Below are 20,920 nucleotides of genomic sequence, written 5' to 3' on the forward strand. Positions count from 1 at the left end.
CGTCTGCCAAGGCCGATGCCCAATGGCATAGTACAGAGCATGTCAAAACCAAAACACCAAATATCAGTAAAAAAAGGACTCCAAAACCTAAAATAAAATTGTCGGAGGAGAAGCGTAAACTTGCCAATATGCCATTTACCACACGGAGTGGCAAGGAACGGCTGAGGCCCTGGCCTATGTTCATGGCTAGTGGTTCAGCTTCACATGAGGATGGAAGCACTCAGCCTCTCGCTAGAAAACTGAAAAGACTCAAGCTGGCAAAAGCACCGCAAAGAACTGTGCGTTCTTTGAAATCCCAAATCCACAAGGAGAGTCCAATTGTGTCGGTTGCGATGCCTGACCTTCCCAACACTGGACGTGAAGAGCATGCGCCTTCCACCATTTGCACGCCCCCTGCAAGTGCTGGAAGGAGCACCCGCAGTCCAGTTCCTGATAGTCAGATTGAAGATGTCAGTGTTGAAGTACACCAGGATGAGGAGGATATGGGTGTTGCTGGCGCTGGGGAGGAAATTGACCAGGAGGATTCTGATGGTGAGGTGGTTTGTTTAAGTCAGGCACCCGGGGAGACACCTGTTGTCCGTGGGAGGAATATGGCCGTTGACATGCCAGGTGAAAATACCAAAAAAATCAGCTCTTCGGTGTGGAGGTATTTCACCAGAAATGCGGACAACAGGTGTCAAGCCGTGTGTTCCCTTTGTCAAGCTGTAATAAGTAGGGGTAAGGACGTTAACCACCTCGGAACATCCTCCCTTATACGTCACCTGCAGCGCATTCATAATAAGTCAGTGACAAGTTCAAAAACTTTGGGTGACAGCGGAAGCAGTCCACTGACCAGTAAATCCCTTCCTCTTGTAACCAAGCTCACGCAAACCACCCCACCAACTCCCTCAGTGTCAATTTCCTCCTTCCCCGGGAATGCCAATAGTCCTGCAGGCCATGTCACTGGCAAGTCTGACGAGTCCTCTCCTGCCTGGGATTCCTCCGATGCATCCTTGCGTGTAACGCCTACTGCTGCTGGCGCTGCTGTTGTTGCCGCTGGGAGTCGATGGTCATCCCAGAGGGGAAGTCGTAAGCCCACTTGTACTACTTCCAGTAAGCAATTGACTGTTCAACAGTCCTTTGCGAGGAAGATGAAATATCACAGCAGTCATCCTACTGCAAAGCGGATAACTGAGTCCTTGACAACTATGTTGGTGTTAGACGTGCGTCCGGTATCCGCCGTTAGTTCACAGGGAACTAGACAATTTATTGAGGCAGTGTGCCCCCGTTACCAAATACCATCTAGGTTCCACTTCTCTAGGCAGGCGATACCGAGAATGTACACGGACGTCAGAAAAAGACTCACCAGTCTCCTAAAAAATGCAGTTGTACCCAATGTCCACTTAACCACGGACATGTGGACAAGTGGAGCAGGGCAGGGTCAGGACTATATGACTGTGACAGCCCACTGGGTAGATGTATGGACTCCCGCCGCAAGAACAGCAGCGGCGGCACCAGTAGCAGCATCTCGCAAACGCCAACTCTTTCCTAGGCAGGCTACGCTTTGTATCACCGCTTTCCAGAATACGCACACAGCTGAAAACCTCTTACGGCAACTGAGGAAGATCATCGCGGAATGGCTTACCCCAATTGGACTCTCCTGTGGATTTGTGGCATCGGACAACGCCAGCAATATTGTGTGTGCATTAAATATGGGCAAATTCCAGCACGTCCCATGTTTTGCACATACCTTGAATTTGGTGGTGCAGAATTTTTTTAAAAACGACAGGGGCGTGCAAGAGATGCTGTCGGTGGCCAGAAAAATTGCGGGACACTTTCGGCGTACAGGCACCACGTACAGAAGACTGGAGCACCACCAAAAACTACTGAACCTGCCCTGCCATCATCTGAAGCAAGAAGTGGTAACGAGGTGGAATTCAACCCTCTATATGCTTCAGAGGTTGGAGGAGCAGCAAAAGGCCATTCAAGCCTATGCAATTGAGCACGATATAGGAGATGGAATGCACCTGTCTCAAGTGCAGTGGAGAATGATTTCAACATTGTGCAAGGTTCTGATGCCCTTTGAACTTGCCACACGTGAAGTCAGTTCAGACACTGCCAGCCTGAGTCAGGTCATTCCCCTCATCAGGCTTTTGCAGAAGAAGCTGGAGGCATTGAAGAAGGAGCTAAAAGGGAGCGATTCCGCTAGGCATGTGGGACTTGTGGATGCAGCCCTTAATTCGCTTAACAAGGATTCACGGGTGGTCAATCTGTTGAAATCAGAGCACTACATTTTGGCCACCGTGCTCGATCCTAGATTTAAAGCCTACCTTGGATCTCTCTTTCCGGCAGACACAGGTCTGCTGGGGTTGAAAGACCTGCTGGTGACAAAATTGTCAAGTCAAGCGGAACGTGACCTGTCAACATCTCCTCCTTCACATTCTCCCGCAACTGGGGGTGCGAGGAAAAGGCTCAGAATTCCGAGCCCACCCGCTGGCGGTGATGCAGGGCAGTCTGGAGCGACTGCTGATGCTGACATCTGGTCCGGACTGAAGGACCTGACAACGATTACGGACATGTCGTCTACTGTCACTGCATATGATTCTCTCAACATTGATAGAATGGTGGAGGATTATATGAGTGACCGCATCCAAGTAGGCACGTCACACAGTCCGTACTTATACTGGCAGGAAAAAGAGGCAATTTGGAGGCCCTTGCACAAACTGGCTTTATTCTACCTAAGTTGCCCTCCCACAAGTGTGTACTCCGAAAGAGTGTTTAGTGCCGCCGCTCACCTTGTCAGCAATCGGCGTACGAGGTTACATCCAGAAAATGTGGAGAAGATGATGTTCATTAAAATGAATTATAATCAATTCCTCCGCGGAGACATTGACCAGCAGCAATTGCCTCCACAAAGTACACAGGGAGCTGAGATGGTGGATTCCAGTGGGGACGAATTGATAATCTGTGAGGAGGGGGATGTACACGGTGATATATCGGAGGGTGAAGATGAGGTGGACATCTTGCCTCTGTAGAGCCAGTTTGTGCAAGGAGAGATTAATTGCTTCTTTTTTGGGGGGGGTCCAAACCAACCCGTCATATCAGTCACAGTCGTGTGGCAGACCCTGTCACTGAAATGATGGGTTGGTTAAAGTGTGCATGTCCTGTTTTGTTTATACAACATAAGGGTGGGTGGGAGGGCCCAAGGACAATTCCATCTTGCACCTCTTTTTTCTTTTCTTTTTCTTTGCATCATGTGCTGATTGGGGAGGGTTTTTTTGGAAGGGACATCCTGCGTGACACTGCAGTGCCACTCCTAGATGGGCCCGGTGTTTGTGACGGCCACTAGGGTCGCTAATCTTACTCACACAGTCAGCTACCTCATTGCGCCTCTTTTTTTCTTTGCGTCATGTGCTGTTTGGGGAGGGTTTTTTGGAAGGGACATCCTGCGTGACACTGCAGTGCCACTCCTAGATGGGCCCGGTGTTTGTGTCGGCCACTAGGGTCGCTAATCTTACTCACACAGCTACCTCATTGCGCCTCTTTTTTTCTTTGCGTCATGTGCTGTTTGGGGAGGGTTTTTTGGAAGGGACATCCTGCGTGACACTGCAGTGCCACTCCTAGATGGGCCCGGTGTTTGTGTCGGCCACTAGGGTCGCTAATCTTACTCACACAGCTACCTCATTGCGCCTCTTTTTTTCTTTGCGTCATGTGCTGTTTGGGGAGGGTTTTTTGGAAGGGACATCCTGCGTGACACTGCAGTGCCACTCCTAGATGGGCCCGGTGTTTGTGTCGGCCACTAGGGTCGCTTATCTTACTCACACAGCGACCTCGGTGCAAATTTTAGGACTAAAAATAATATTGTGAGGTGTGAGGTATTCAGAATAGACTGAAAATGAGTGTAAATTATGGTTTTTGAGGTTAATAATACTTTGGGATCAAAATGACCCCCAAATTCTATGATTTAAGCTGTTTTTTAGTGTTTTTGGAAAAAAACACCCGAATCCAAAACACACCCGAATCCGACAAAAAAAATTCGGTGAGGTTTTGCCAAAACGCGTTCGAACCCAAAACACGGCCGCGGAACCGAACCCAAAACCAAAACACAAAACCCGAAAAATTTCAGGCGCTCATCTCTAATTATTACATGACACATACGACTACTTACTGTACACTGGTTACACATACAGTAGATATTATTACATGACACATAAGACGACTTACTGTACACTGGTTATACATACAGTAGATATTATTACATGACACATACGACCACTTACTGTACACTGGTTACACATACAGTAGATATTATTACATGACACATTAGACCACTTACTGTACACTGGTTACACATACAGTAGATATTATTACATGACACATTAGACCACTTACTGTACACTGGTTACACATACAGTAGATATTATTACATGACACATATGACCACTTACTGTACACTGGTTATACATACAGTAGATATTATTACATGACACATGCGACTACTTACTGTACACTGGTTACACATACAGTAGATATTATTACATGACACATACGACCACTTACTGTACACTGGTTACACATACAGTAGATATTATTACATGACACATACAATCACTTACTGTACACTGGTTACACATACAGTAGATATTATTACATGACACATGCGACTACTTACTGTACACTGGTTACACATACAGTAGATATTATTACATGACACATATGACCACTTACTGTACACTGGTTACACATACAGTAGATATTATTACATGACACATACGACCACTTACTGTACACTGGTTACACATACAGTAGATATTATTACATGACACATACAATCACTTACTGTACACTGGTTACACATACAGTAGATATTATTACATGACACATGCGACTACTTACTGTACACTGGTTACACATACAGTAGATATTATTACATGACACATGCGACTACTTACTGTACACTGGTTACACATACAGTAGATATTATTACATGACACATACGACCACTTACTGTACACTGGTTACACATACAGTAGATATTATTATATGACACATACAATCACTTACTGTACACTGGTTACACATACAGTAGATATTATTACATGACACATACAATCACTTACTGTACACTGGTTACACATACAGTAGATATTATTACATGACACATGCGACTACTTACTGTACACTGGTTACACATACAGTAGATATTATTACATGACACATACGACCACTTACTGTACACTGGTTACACATACAGTAGATATTATTATATGACACATACAATCACTTACTGTACACTGGTTACACATACAGTAGATATTATTACATGACACATACGACCACTTACTGTACACTGGTTACACATACAGTAGATATTATTACATGACACATACGACCACTTACTGTACACTGGTTACACATACAGTAGATATAATTACATGACACATACGACTACTTACTGTACACTGGTTACACATACAGTAGATATTATTACATGACACATTAGACCACTTACTGTACACTGGTTACACATACAGTAGATATTATTACATGACACATACAATCACTTACTGTACACTGGTTACACATACAGTAGATATTATTACATGACACATACGACCACTTACTGTACACTGGTTACACATACAGTAGATATTATTACATGACACATACAATCACTTACTGTACACTGGTTACACATACAGTAGATATTATTACATGACACATGCGACTACTTACTGTACACTGGTTACACATACAGTAGATATTATTACATGACACATACGACCACTTACTGTACACTGGTTACACATACAGTAGATATTATTACATGACACATACGATCACTTACTGTACACTGGTTACACATACAGTAGATATTATTACATGACACATACGACCACTTACTGTACACTGGTTACACATACAGTAGATATTATTACATGACACATACGACCACTTACTGTACACTGGTTACACATACAGTAGATATTATTAAATGACACATACGACCACTAACTGTACACTGGTTACACATACAGTAGATATTATTACATGACACATACGACTACTTACTGTACACTGGTTACACATACAGTAGATATTATTACATGACACATACGACTACTTACTGTACACTGGTTACACATACAGTAGATATTATTACATGACACATACGACCACTTACTGTACACTGGTTACACATACAGTAGATATTATTACATGACACATACGACTACTTACTGTACACTGGTTACACATACAGTAGATATTATTACATGACACATACGACCACTTACTGTACACTGGTTACACATACAGTAGATATTATTATATGACACATACGACCACTTACTGTACACTGGTTACACATACAGTAGATATTATTACATGACACATACGACTACTTACTGTACACTGGTTACACATACAGTAGATATTATTACATGACACATACGACCACTTACTGTACACTGGTTACACATACAGTAGATATTATAACATGACACATACGACCACTTACTGTACACTGGTTACACATACAGTAGATATTGTTACATGACACATACGACCACTTACTGTACACTGGTTACACATACAGTAGATATTATTACATGACACATACGACCACTTACTGTACACTGGTTACACATACAGTAGATATTATTACATGACACATACGACTACTTACTGTACACTGGTTACACATACAGTAGATATTGTTACATGACACATACGGCCACTTACTGTACACTGGTTACACATACAGTAGATATTGTTACATGACACATACGACCACTTACTGTACACTGGTTACACATACAGTAGATATTATTACATGACACATTAGACCACTTACTGTACACTGGTTACACATACAGTAGATATTGTTACATGACACATACGGCCACTTACTGTACACTGGTTACACATACAGTAGATATTATTACATGACACATAAGACGACTTACTGTACACTGGTTACACATACAGTAGATATTGTTACATGACACATACGACCACTTACTGTACACTGGTTACACATACAGTAGATATTGTTACATGACACATACGGCCACTTACTGTACACTGGTTACACATACAGTAGATATTGTTACATGACACATACAACCACTTACTGTACACTGGTTACACATACAGTAGATATTGTTACATGACACAAACAACCACTTACTGTACACTGGTTACACATACAGTAGATATAATTACATGACACATAAGACGACTTACTGTACACTGCTTACACATACAGTAGATATTATTACATGACACATATGACTACTTACTGTACACTGGTTACACATACAGTAGATATTATTACATGACACATACGACTACTTACTGTACACTGGTTACACATACAGTAGATATTATTACATGACACATACGGTCACTTACTGTACACTGGTTACACATACAGTAGATATTATTACATGACACATACGACCACTTACTGTACACTGGTTACACATACAGTAGATATTATTACATGACACATTAGACCACTTACTGTACACTGGTTATACATACAGTAGATATTATTACATGACACATTAGACCACTTACTGTACACTGGTTACACATACAGTAGATATTATTACATGACACATACGACCACTTACTGTACACTGGTTACACATACAGTAGATATTATTACATGACACATTAGACCACTTACTGTACACTGGTTATACATACAGTAGATATTATTACATGACACATGCGACTACTTACTGTACACTGGTTACACATACAGTAGATATTATTACATGACACATACGACCACTTACTGTACACTGGTTACACATACAGTAGATATTATTACATGACACATACGACTACTTACTGTACACTGGTAACACATACAGTAGATATTATTACATGACACATACGACCACTTACTGTATACTGGTTACACATACAGTAGATAATATTACATGACACATACGACTACTTACTGTACACTGGTTACACATACAGTAGATATTATTACATGACACATACGACTACTTACTGTACACTGGTTACACATACAGTAGATATTATTACATGACACATACGACTACTTACTGTACACTGGTTACACATACAGTAGATATTATTACATGACACATACGACCACTTACTGTACACTGGTAACACATACAGTAGATATTATTACATGACACTTACGACCACTTACTGTATACTGGTTACACATACAGTAGATAATATTACATGACACATACGACTACTTACTGTACACTGGTTACACATACAGTAGATATTATTACATGACACATACGACTACTTACTGTACACTGGTTACACATACAGTAGATATTATTACATGACACATACGACTACTTACTGTACACTGGTTACACATACAGTAGATATTATTACATGACACATACGACTACTTACTGTACACTGGTTACACATACAGTAGATATTATTACATGACACATACGACTACTTACTGTACACTGGTTACACATACAGTAGATATTATTACATGACACATACGACCACTTACTGTACACTGGTTACACATACAGTAGATATTATTATATGACACATATGACCACTTACTGTACACTGGTTATACATACAGTAGATATTATTACATGACACATACGACCACTTACTGTACACTGGTTACACATACAGTAGATATTATTACATGACACATACGGCCACTTACTGTACACTGGTTACACATACAGTAGATATTATTACATGACACATATAACCACTTACTGTACACTGGTTACACATACAGTAGATATTATAACATGACACATACGACCACTTACTGTACACTGGTTACACATACAGTAGATATTATTACATGACACATACGACCACTTACTGTACACTGGTTACACATACAGTAGATATTGTTACATGACACATACGACCACTTACTGTACACTGGTTACACATACAGTAGATATTATTACATGACACATACGACCACTTACTGTACACTGGTTACACATACAGTAGATATTGTTACATGACACATACGACCACTTACTGTACACTGGTTACACATACAGTAGATATTATTACATGACACATACGGCCACTTACTGTACACTGGTTACACATACAGTAGATATTATTACATGACACATACGACCACTTACTGTACACTGGTTACACATACAGTAGATATTATTACATGACACATATGACCACTTACTGTACACTGGTTACACATACAGTAGATATTATTACATGACACATATGACCACTTACTGTACACTGGTTACACATACAGTAGATATTATTACATGACACATACGACCACTTACTGTACACTGGTTACACATACAGTAGATATTATTACATGACACATACGACCACTTACTGTACACTGGTTACACATACAGTAGATATTGTTACATGACACAAACAACCACTTACTGTACACTGGTTACACATACAGTAGATATAATTACATGACACATATGACTACTTACTGTACACTGGTTACACATACAGTAGATATTATTACATGACATATACGACTACTTACTGTACACTGGTTACACATACAGTAGATATTATTACATGACACATATGACCACTTACTGTACACTGGTTACACATACAGTAGATATTGTTACATGACACAAACAACCACTTACTGTACACTGGTTACACATACAGTAGATATAATTACATGACACATAAGACGACTTACTGTACACTGCTTACACATACAGTAGATATTATTACATGACACATATGACTACTTACTGTACACTGGTTACACATACAGTAGATATTATTACATGACATATACGACTACTTACTGTACACTGGTTACACATACAGTAGATATTATTACATGACACATACGACTACTTACTGTACACTGGTTACACATACAGTAGATATTATTACATGACACATACGGCCACTTACTGTACACTGGTTACACATACAGTAGATATTATTACATGACACATACGACCACTTACTGTACACTGGTTACACATACAGTAGATATAATTACATGACACATAAGACGACTTACTGTACACTGCTTACACATACAGTAGATATTATTACATGACACATACGACTACTTACTGTACACTGGTTATACATACAGTAGATATTATTACATGACACATACGGCCACTTACTGTAAACTGGTTACACATACAGTAGATATTGTTACATGACACAAACAACCACTTACTGTTCACTGGTTACACATACAGTAGATATAATTACATGACACATATGACCACTTACTGTACACTGGTTACACATACAGTAGATATTATTACATGATATATAGTGTGACATTTATTTTATCACATCTGGTAATAAACACCAGCGTAATGTCTGATATGGGTGTGTGGAAGAAAAATCTGATTTATGCTGTAAGTCTCCCAAACATTACCTTGTATGTTGCTCCAGAAACAGCGGGAATGTCGGACGGACGGAGAGAGGGGAGGGGTGGTGACATTTCCAACAACAACACATACCCCACATCACAGCGTTCCCGTTTCTATTGCTACAGGCATTACTCCTAGTCCAATATATATTTTATTTGTTCTAGATTTATGTGCCGTTATCTTCTGTTGTGGGTAATAGAACAACATCACTCTGCTCCACGTTACTAAATAAGCCTCTTATCTTAGGGGGAGATGTTTCAAGTTTTCTAGAGTGGAGAAGTTGCCCATAGTAACCAACCAGCATCCACCTACCATTTATCTAGTAACATATACTGTAAACACAGAATGTAACGGCAGATTACAACAACTCGGTTCATCTAGTCCACCCCTATTTCTTTTATCGTTTTGATAACCTCAATCCTATCCTATTTGATCCTTATTTCTTTGTAAGGATATCCTTATGTCTATCCCATGCATACTTAAATTGTCTCTACTGTCTTAGCCTCTACCACCTCTGATGGGAGGCTACTCCACTTGTCCCCTACCCTTTCTGTGAAGTCATTTTTCTTACATTTCCCCTGAACCCCCCCCCCCCCCCCCCCTCCAGTCTCAGTGCATGTCCTCGTGTCCTATTGCTTCTCTTTATTTGGAGAATGTTTCCCTCCTGGACTTTGTTAAAACCCTTGATATATGTGAAAGTTTCTATCATGTCCCCCCCTTTCCCTTCTCTGCCCCACACTATACATAGTGAGATTTTTTAGTCTTTCTGGGTATGTATTGTGATGTAGGCCATGCACCATTTTAGTTGCCCTTCTTTGTACACTCTCTAATGTATTTATATCCCTCTGAAGATATGGCCTAAAGAACTGGACACAGTATTCTAGATGAGGCCGTACCAATGACCTATACAGTGGCATTATTACTTATTTTTTTCTGCTGATGATTCCTCTCCCTATGCAACCAAGCATCTGACTAGTCTTCCTCATTGCCTTGTTACATTGCTTACCTGCCTTTATGTCACCTGAAATAATGACTCCTAGATCCCTTTCCTCCTCAGTAGTTTCCAGTATAGTGCCATTAATACTATATTTAGCCTTTGGATTTTTGGGACCCAAGTGCATGATTTTGCATTTTTCCTCTAGTCTACCTAGATCCTCAATCGTTTGTTTTACCCCTCCTGGTGTGTCTGCCCTGTTGCATACCTTTGTGTCATCTGCAAAAAGGCATACTTTCCCTTTAATGTCATTTGTAATGTCACTAATAAAGATATTAAAAAGCACTGGTCCAAGTACAGATCTCTGGGGTACTCCACTGGTAACATTCCCCTCAGGGGAATGCACTCCATTTACTACAACTCTCTGTTTTCTATCCTGCAACCAAGATCTTATCTATTCAACCATCTTAGTATCCAATCCCAAGCTTTCAAGTTTATTTAGCAATCTGCGATGTGGAACAGTGTCAAAAGCCTTACTAAAGTCTAGATAAGCTATATCCATGGCTCCACCTTTATCTATTACTTTAGTCACACAGACAAAAAAGTCAGTAAGATTTATTTGACATGATCTACCCCCAGTGAATCCATGCTGTTTGGGATCCTGTAAATTGCTTTTTTAGATAATCTACAACTCTTTCTTTTAGTAGTGTTTCCATCAATTTCCCTACTACTTATGTAAGGCTCACTGGTCGGTAGTTGCTTGCCTCTTCCTTACATCCACTTTTGTGCAGTGGGACTACGTTCACTCTTTTCCAGTCCTCTGGAATTACTCCTGTAGCTAGTGAATGGTTGAATAATTATGCTAATGGTGCTACCAGCACCCATTAAAGTTCTTTTAGTATCCTTGGATGTATCCCATCTGTCCCCATGGATTTCTCCACTTTCAGTTTTGAGAGTACTATTAGGACCTTCTCTTCTGTAAATGTTCTTTTATATACAGTACCACATTTCTCATTTTGTTGTGCTAACCATTACGCCATCTGTGCTGCAGTTATAACCTATACATTATACATTATCATATTATCTGTGATTCTGTCATTATGTTCAGTGTCAGCGTCTAACATTGTGTCCTGGATCCTGGAAGAACTTAAAGATGGAGATAAAATTGGCTTTGATCCTTTCCTTTGGTCTATTGGTAAGTTGCTATTGTCAAGTTAGCATTTTATTTGCCATAAGTGTATAGAATTCATATAAAATCAACAACACATTTGTGTTGAATCATTGGGGAGTGATTCCGAGTTGTTCGCTCGCTAGCTGCTTTTAGCAGCATTGCACACGCTAGGCCGCCGCCCTCTGGGAGTGTATCTTAGCTTAGCAGAATTGCGAACGAAAGATTAGCAGAATTGTGAATACATATTTCTTAGCAGTTTCTGAGTAGCTCCAGACCTACTCACAAATAGCGATCAGCTCAGTCAGTTTTGTTCCTGGTTTGACGTCACAAACACGCCCTGCGTTCAGCCAGCCACTCCCCCGTTTCTCCAGCCACTCCTGCGTTTTTCCGCAAACGCCGTGAAAACGCTGAGTTTCCCCCCAGAAACACCCACTTCCTGTCAATGACACTACGATCACTTCAGCGTGGAAAAAACGTTGTTTGCTCGTGAGTAAATCTACTAAGTTCTTAGTAAAATTACTAAGCGCATGCGCTCTGCGTACCATGCGCATGCGTATTTTCCACCTATTCGCAGCATAGCGAAAATCGGCAACGAGCGAACAACTCGGAATGACCTCCATTGATAAGAAAGTATCCTATAACTAGGTAGTGTAAAGAGACAGACCGAGAAGTGACACAAATGTACATTATTAATATTAATATAGTGTCATTTCTTATGCATCCCATCATCCCAAATAAAATATTTTGCAGGAGGAATCGGAATATTGGGATCTACTGTACGTATATTATTTTGAATCTACTAAAATCTTTTCCACTTCTACATTTCTGGGTCATAGGAGGCGACAAATCTTCTTAAGAGGATCAGTCTTTCCAAATTTGTATTCTTAAAATTCAGTTTCAACATTCACCCCAGATCTGAAACGCATCATGTCTATGTACATCAGAGCAGAGGTTCAAAAAGTTGACATTACAAAGTTCAACACTGTTTTTGTTTTGTTTTTCATGTTTTTTGTTTTTTACTTTGGCTTGATTTACTATCCATGTGGACTACGATTGGGAATAGTAACTTGTGGAGAGAGTGGCAAGCCCACAAGGGTACACGTGTCCACTAATTTGGCTCTTATAGGGTTAAACATACAAACTGACACCAAAAAAGATAATTTTTGTGTCAACCATTTCCATATCGACCTTTGTCGATCTTTCGTACCTATCAAACTTTTCCAGTGTCTACCTTTTAGATCCCGATCAATCTAATGCAGGGCTGGCCAAACCAGTCCTCGAGATCTATCAACAGTTCACATATTCCAGACCACCTAGCTGGTGCACAGGTGTAGTCATTACTAATTAAGATGTGCTGCATTCATTCCTAATTGACCATTCTACAGATCTCCTGGAGGCCAGGAAAACATGACCTGTTGGTAGATCTCGAGGACCGGTTTGGCCAGCCCTGATCTAATGCATGTTGAACAATAAGTACCAATAATGACAGCACAAGACTTGCCTGTCAGTCAGAATAGAATAATTTATCTGAGTTTCAAGAACAAAGAGGCCCTGATTTATCAAGCCTTGGAGAGTGAATAATTGCATTTGTGATAAAGTACCAACCAACCAGCTCCCAACTGTCATGTTACAGGCTGTGTTTAAAAAATGACAGTTGGGAGATGATTGGTTGGTACAAATCACCGTGCAATTTATCTCTCTCCAAGGCTTGATAAATCTGGTCCTAACTTTGCAAAGCTCAGAATGAAATATAATACAATGGGGGTGATTCCGAATTGATCGCTCGCTAGCTGCTTTTAGCAGCATTGCACAGGCTAAGCCGCCGCCCTCTGGGAGTGTATTTTAGCTTAGCAGAATTGCGAACTAAAGATTAGCAGAATTGCAAATAGAAATTTCTTAGCAGTTTCTGAGTAGCTCGAAACTTACTCACAAATAGCAATCAGTTCAGTCAGTTTCGTTCCTGGTTGGACGTCACACACATGCCCAGCGTTCGCCCAGCCACTCCCCCGTTTCTCCAGACACTCCCGCGTTTTTCCCTGAAACGCCTGCGTTTTTTCGCACACTCCCATAAAACGGCCAGTTTCCGCCCAGAAACACCCACTTCCTGTCAATCACACTACGATCAGCAGAACGATGAAAAAACTGTGTTACGCCGTGAGTAAAATACCAAACTTCTGTGCTAATTTACTTGGTGCAGGCGCACTGCGTACATTAGGCATGCGCAGTTTGCGACTAATCGCTCCGTAGCGAAAAAAAATAAAGAGCGAACTCGGAATGACCCCCAATATACGGTAGTTTGGTGTCAGCTGGAAAACACGCTCATCCCCAGCAGGACCCTCACTGCTTTCTTATTGCACTAATTTGTCCGATAAACACATTTGATAGCGCACGTCCACATCCCTGTTCTCAAGCGGGGGCTGCTTGATGTCTGAATGTTATTGTATAAAATGATTATCACCATCGTTTTACAGTGCAATGTTCTGGGTCTTTCCTTTCTTTACAGATGAATGGGAGTCTTTTAACAATTTACTGGAGGATTCTGGGAGAATTCTGCTCTCAATACCCAACAATCTGGTGGATGTGGTTTGGGGAAGTCAGCGGCCCCCTCTACCCAACAACGAGGTCTATTCCATTCCTAACGAGTTTGTAGGTAATTAATCGAATATAAAAAATAACATTGCATAATTTCCCATGACAATTGTAAAACAGATGCAATTCACTGATCTATGATGCAATTATATCATTAAGGGTTAAATGCACATAGCCAAAGTATGTCGAGCTGTGTCTAGTTTAATCAATAAATCTGGCCTAGAGGGGAATTCACACCACTGTAATAGAGTCTATGCACAGAGGGCCTGAATGCAACATTGTGACCTTTCCATCCATGCATGTGTGTGCGGCTGTGTTGTAAGTTACACATGTCGTCAGATGTACACTACAGTCCTCAAGTACCCCCAACAGTTCATGTTTTCCAGTCTCCTCACAGGACTGCAAGTGAAATAATTTGCTCCATCTGTGGGTCCTTTAAAATGTGTCAGTGAGTAATAAATACACCTGTTCACCTGCTAGGTGACCTGGAAAACATGAACTGTTGGGAGTACTTGAGGACCGAGGTTAAGGACCCCTGCACCCTGAAAATTGTATGGTGAAGATCAGATGCGTCTCTGCAAGTGACAGTGCACAACGGGAAAAGTTGCGCTCACATCAAATTACGGTCCCAAGTTCATCGAATCCAAACCTCTTATCTCAAGTCTAGACAAGTGTTCTACTTGTCTGGACTTGTCAGCTGCAGTCTGTAGGGGAGATCATTTTGGGTTTATGTAGGGGCGAATTTAGGGGTCAGGCCGACCCTAGGCACAACATTTTCGGTCACACCCGTTCACGAAATATGTTGTAATGACAAAAAGAAAGAATCACCTGACCTCATTTGGCCAGCGGCCTAGCCGAGCTCTCATACCGGGGAGCCAGCTGTGCCATCCCCCAGCCAGTGGCACCCCTAGTCACCTAGTGAGAAAGCCACCACTGGGTATACAGACATGCAGGTAGATGTGGCTAGTATAATGTATTTATGCACCTATGTATCAACTGGTTCACTGAAAATAATGCTGAAAACTAATTGTTTATCCTGCAAATGTGACAAATGTTTCATTCTGTATATATGGGATGGTCGCGGTATTTATTGCTATTTAGCGCTTTATGTGGGTGAAGTCTTTGTACTTTGATTCAAACAGATTAATGTGGAAATTCCAGAAGCATTGTCCGTGTCCCCTTACTGTCCCCTTTTGTTACAGGCAGCACCTGGCAGGAAAAAGTGACTAATATCCGAAATCAAATGAGCCAGCACTCCCAGAAGCCGACCGCGGTGCTGTTATCCGCTCTGGAAGAGTCTGCATGTAAGCTACAATTCCATCAGGGGAATCAGATCTCTACCTGCGCTGTCATTGCGTTATATACACAGAATGCCATGACTGAGGTCGGGCGGCGCATTACAGGATGCAACCAATGGGTGTTCCACAAATATGTGGAATATTGCAGTATCTAAGAGACACATAGGACCTAATTCAGACCTGACCGCTCGCTAGCATTTTTGCAGTCCTGCGTTCGCATAGTCGCCGCCCACCGGGGAGTGTATTTTAGCTGTGCAAGTGTGCGATCGCATGTGCAGCCGAGCGGTACAAACAAACTTTTTGCAGTTTCTGAGTTTCGCAGGACTTACTCAGCCGCTGCGATCACTTCAGCCTGTCCGGGGCCGGAACTGACGTCAGACACCCGCCCTGCAAATGCTTGGACACGCCTGCGTTTTTCCAAACACTCCCAGAAAACGGTCAGTTGACACCCACAAATGCCCTCTTCCTGTCAATCTGCTTGCGATCGGCTGTGTGAATGGATTCTTCGTAAAACCCATCGCACAGCAACGATACGCTTTGTACCCGTGCGATGCGCCTGCGCATTGCGCTGCATACGCATGCGCAGTTCTGACCTGATCGCAGTGCTGCCAAAAACGCTAGTGAGCAATCAGGTCTGAATTACCCCCATAGAGGGGTTAAGCTACCGTCGCTCTATCTCATAAGTTACCTGGGGAAGTGGCTTTTATATGGTAACTTGTGTTTTAGGCTTAGTGGTGTCAGGGCCTGATTTCTAATAACAAATAATCCCACGTTGAGCTGGTCACTCAGGGGCTGAGAGATGCTGGATACGCAGCGTGTGACAGATCACTCACATAGAGACTTCTGCAAAGAGTAAAACAGGCTTTCTGCAATTATATGCTGTCAGACTGTCTACAAAGGACAGTAAATGGGTCACACATATAACCGCATTAATAATGAGACAGTTGAATTATGGATAAAGGTTAGAAAAAGCAGATTTGTCTGGAAAAAAGATGCCTTAGAGGTGGTCTAATTAGTATATATAATAAATACGTCCAAGAGTTCATGTAATAAACTTTATGTACCAGTGACCGAGCAGAATAAAGGGGTCAGTAGTTACATACAGAAGAAATACAGCAATAGTATATGAAAAACAATAAACAATATACATAGCTCACACTGTACTGTATCTCAGGATGAAAGATGTTCAAACTCACCCTATTGGACAATTCTTACTCCGATGTCCTTCCGTGGCTGCACAAGTAAAGTCTTTTGGTCTGGACTGGAACCCCTTGTTCCTAAGTGTCCCGGCTGCAGTGTTAGGGGCTTCTGTTATGGATCCTCCTTTGATGTTTAGTCATTCATATAATATACAGATGGGTCCACAGTTATCTTGGCTAGTTTGCTGCGCCTAGGCACAACATGGTTTATTAACATAAACCCTTCATCTACTGTTCTCAGCTGCAATACAATACAAAGAATAATACAGCAGGGGATTAAGTCATTACAGCAGGGGATTAAGTCCGACTGGCCAGTCTCAGTTAATCCTATTAAAGGTCAAGATAAACATGGACCCATCTGTAACATAACCAGACATCGTGCACATCACTTGGGTGGATAGGTGGATTATTATATTCACCCTTGATGAATTTAAATGGACTTTGGACATTTAATTCCTGACGTCTGCCGGTTAATAGCGACAAAAATAAGTAAATTAATATAAGTATATAAGGAATAAAAATGCAAGATTACTATGCAAATAGTGCTCACAATTTTAAATAATTTATTATGTCAAAATATACCGTATATATTTTTTTTACAAAAAATGCAATATGATTTAATAAGCAGTAAAAAGGTAGAGAACTAATGAATGGATACATTTAAAACCATTTAAGTTTAAAAAAAAAAAAAAAAAAAAAAAAAGCTATGCGTTTATGGTTATAATAACCATCGGTTACATCCATTTGGACAAACAGAAGAAAGGCTGGCTTACCATGAGCAAAGGAAGGTGTCTTTACTATAAGAGCATTGTCACTGTGAATTCCTTATCCCATGAGCACAGGAATGATTCTTTACTGTAAGAGAGGTGTTGCTGTAAATTTCTTATTGCACGAGCACAGGAAGGGTACATTACTGTAAGAGCAGTGCAGCTGTGAATTCATTATCCCATGAGCACAGGAAGGATACTTTACTGTTAGAGCAGTTTATCTGTGAATTCCTCTTCCCACACGCTCAGGAAAGGTTGTTTACTTTAAGAGCAGTTTATCTGTGAATTCATTATCCCACAAGCACAGGAAGGATTCTTTACTGTACGGGCAGTGTACCTGTGAATTTCTTATCCCACAAGTACAGGAAGGGTTCTTTATTGTAAGAACGGCGTAGCTATGAATTTCTTATTCCATGAAGTGGATAGTGGCAAATTCACTAACAGAAGGTGGGGACATCATGGGGGTGATTGATCCAGGAAATTTATCTGACTGCCATGTTTGGCCCCCCTATGAGACAACTGTGAATTGGGGATGGTCACAGTTTCACCTTCCTCTGGAGCAGCGCAGTATGAATGTATGAATAGTTGAACTTAATAACTAATTATAGAATTATTAAACGATTATATTTGTTCTATTTCTCATAGGGCTGTTCAACCTCCGTGGACAAGACATTCCATACAATCCTTTCTTCTACTCATACTCCCTGCTGACCACAGACTCCATCAGGTAACGAGCTCCAGAAGCAGTAGATACATTTTAGGCAATAACAGATACGGCCCTGCTTATTGCCATAGTATTTGGTGGTACCCAGGGCAGTTTCTTGGGGCAGGCGAGCAGTGCAACCGCACTGGGCGCCCGCCGCGGCACTAACTGTGGCTCCCTGCTTCCCCCTCCTATTTCTCCCCGAGTAACCCGCTCGGGGGGCGGAGCTTCACGGAATGACGTGGTTGCGTCGTTACGTCACGACGCAACCCCGTCACTCCGCGAAACTCCCCCCCGAGCAGAGTACAGAGTACAAGTTAGGAAGAGGGAAAGGCCGGCGCGAGGAGCGACTGGTGAGGCGGGCCGAAGAGCGGTAATTGCCTCTGTAAGTATTCTCTCTCTCTCTCTCTCTCTCTCAATGTGTAAAATGGGGACACCTGCCGTAATGTGTGAAATGGGGACTCTTGCCTGCTGTAGTGTGGGGATTTAATGTATCAAGGGCATTGCGGTGTGTGGCATAATATGGTGCAGGTGGCATTACTGTGTGGTGCTTAATATGGTAGAATTTTTTTTCCTGTGGTGGTCGTGATCTGTTGGAGCAGGGTCAAAAACTGGATTGTGAGGTAGTCTTTTCAGACGAGGCCATGCCCATTTAAATGAGGCCACACCCATTTAGATGAGGCCACACCCCCTTGCCGAGCGCGAGAAAGTTGTTGTTTTTTATCTAGGTGTGTGTGTGTGGGGGGGCACATTTTTTTATGTCATGGGGGGGCGCATTTTTAAATCTCGCACTGGGAGCCAAATTGGCTAGAAACAGCCCTGGTGGTACCTACTGTAAGTCTTCTGTGTACATGACTTCTTTATGATATAGGTAAAGCGTTATTGTCTTTCTATTGTTATATGTATATGTGTATCTGGTACAATGTATCGCACTGTCCAAAAGATAAGGATCATTTTATTTTACAAAAATGAAAGGTCAAAATGTAAAAAATAAAGTTCATTCAGTGTTTCCTCCAAACCGGATGACTGGGAATGAGAGGCAGAAAGGGGTAGTCTTTTAGGGCAGGATTTGGAGTCGGACTCAGCGTCGATGTCGGCAGGGCTGTAGAGAGCTTTTCTGGGCCCGGGTAATACAGGGGGTGTGGCTTAATCACGGATGCATGACCACGCCCTCTTATTAAAAACATTATTTTACAAAGTATTTTTGGCGCTGCCCACCGAACAGGGGGGCACCATGAGCCCCTCAGCCAGAGCCGGCCTTAGGCATAGGCAAACTAGGCAAATGCCTAGGGCATTTGGTATGCTTAGGGGCACCAGCAGCTTCTGCTGATTAAAATGATATGCAGCATGCCTATATTCTGTGTGTGACTGCGGCTGTATCTGCATGCGAAATGCTACGTTGCAGTGTATTCCTGGAAATCACTGTAATGTAGCATTTTGTATGCAGATACAGCCGCAGTCGCACACAGAATATAGGCATGCTGCATATCATTTTAATCAGCAGAAGCTGCTTGTGCATCCTAGCCACATAGTAATGCAAATAATGTGATGCATTTTCATAAACAAAAGGCAGCTGACGTTAGCAGAGCTGCCAGCTGACTCATGCCAGGCATCTCCTGCAGAACTAGCGGCGGTGCTAGAGGGCACCAGCCAAAATCTTGCCTAGGGCATCATATTGGTTAGGGCCGGCTCTGCCCTCAGCTATAATCCAGAAAAGGAGGGGCGTGATCAGTACCATGTACTGATTGGCTCTTCAGATGTAAGTCCCAGTCTCCACCCATTACTATGTATCAGAGCTTCACTGTAAAAGGGTCTGCACTGAGAATCTGCTGTTCACTGCAACCCCAATTTCCTGACATTTT

The 20,920-nt window shown here is 41.8% G+C and overlaps 1 protein-coding gene across 1 annotated transcript in view; it reads left to right on the top strand.

Moving 5' to 3' along the window:
• The window catches only part of XPNPEP2 (X-prolyl aminopeptidase 2), a 62,623-nt gene that overhangs the window by 20,477 nt on the left and 21,226 nt on the right, over positions 1–20,920 (top strand). Inside the window, exons 6-9 of the mRNA XM_063935760.1 lie at positions 12,440–12,526; positions 15,006–15,152; positions 16,294–16,395; positions 19,001–19,082. Of these exons, the coding sequence (XP_063791830.1) occupies positions 12,440–12,526; positions 15,006–15,152; positions 16,294–16,395; positions 19,001–19,082 (418 nt within the window). The remainder of the gene's footprint in view (positions 1–12,439; positions 12,527–15,005; positions 15,153–16,293; positions 16,396–19,000; positions 19,083–20,920) is intronic.

Source organism: Pseudophryne corroboree, chromosome 8 (assembly GCF_028390025.1).
Source record: "Pseudophryne corroboree isolate aPseCor3 chromosome 8, aPseCor3.hap2, whole genome shotgun sequence".
NCBI lineage: Eukaryota > Metazoa > Chordata > Amphibia > Anura > Myobatrachidae > Pseudophryne > Pseudophryne corroboree.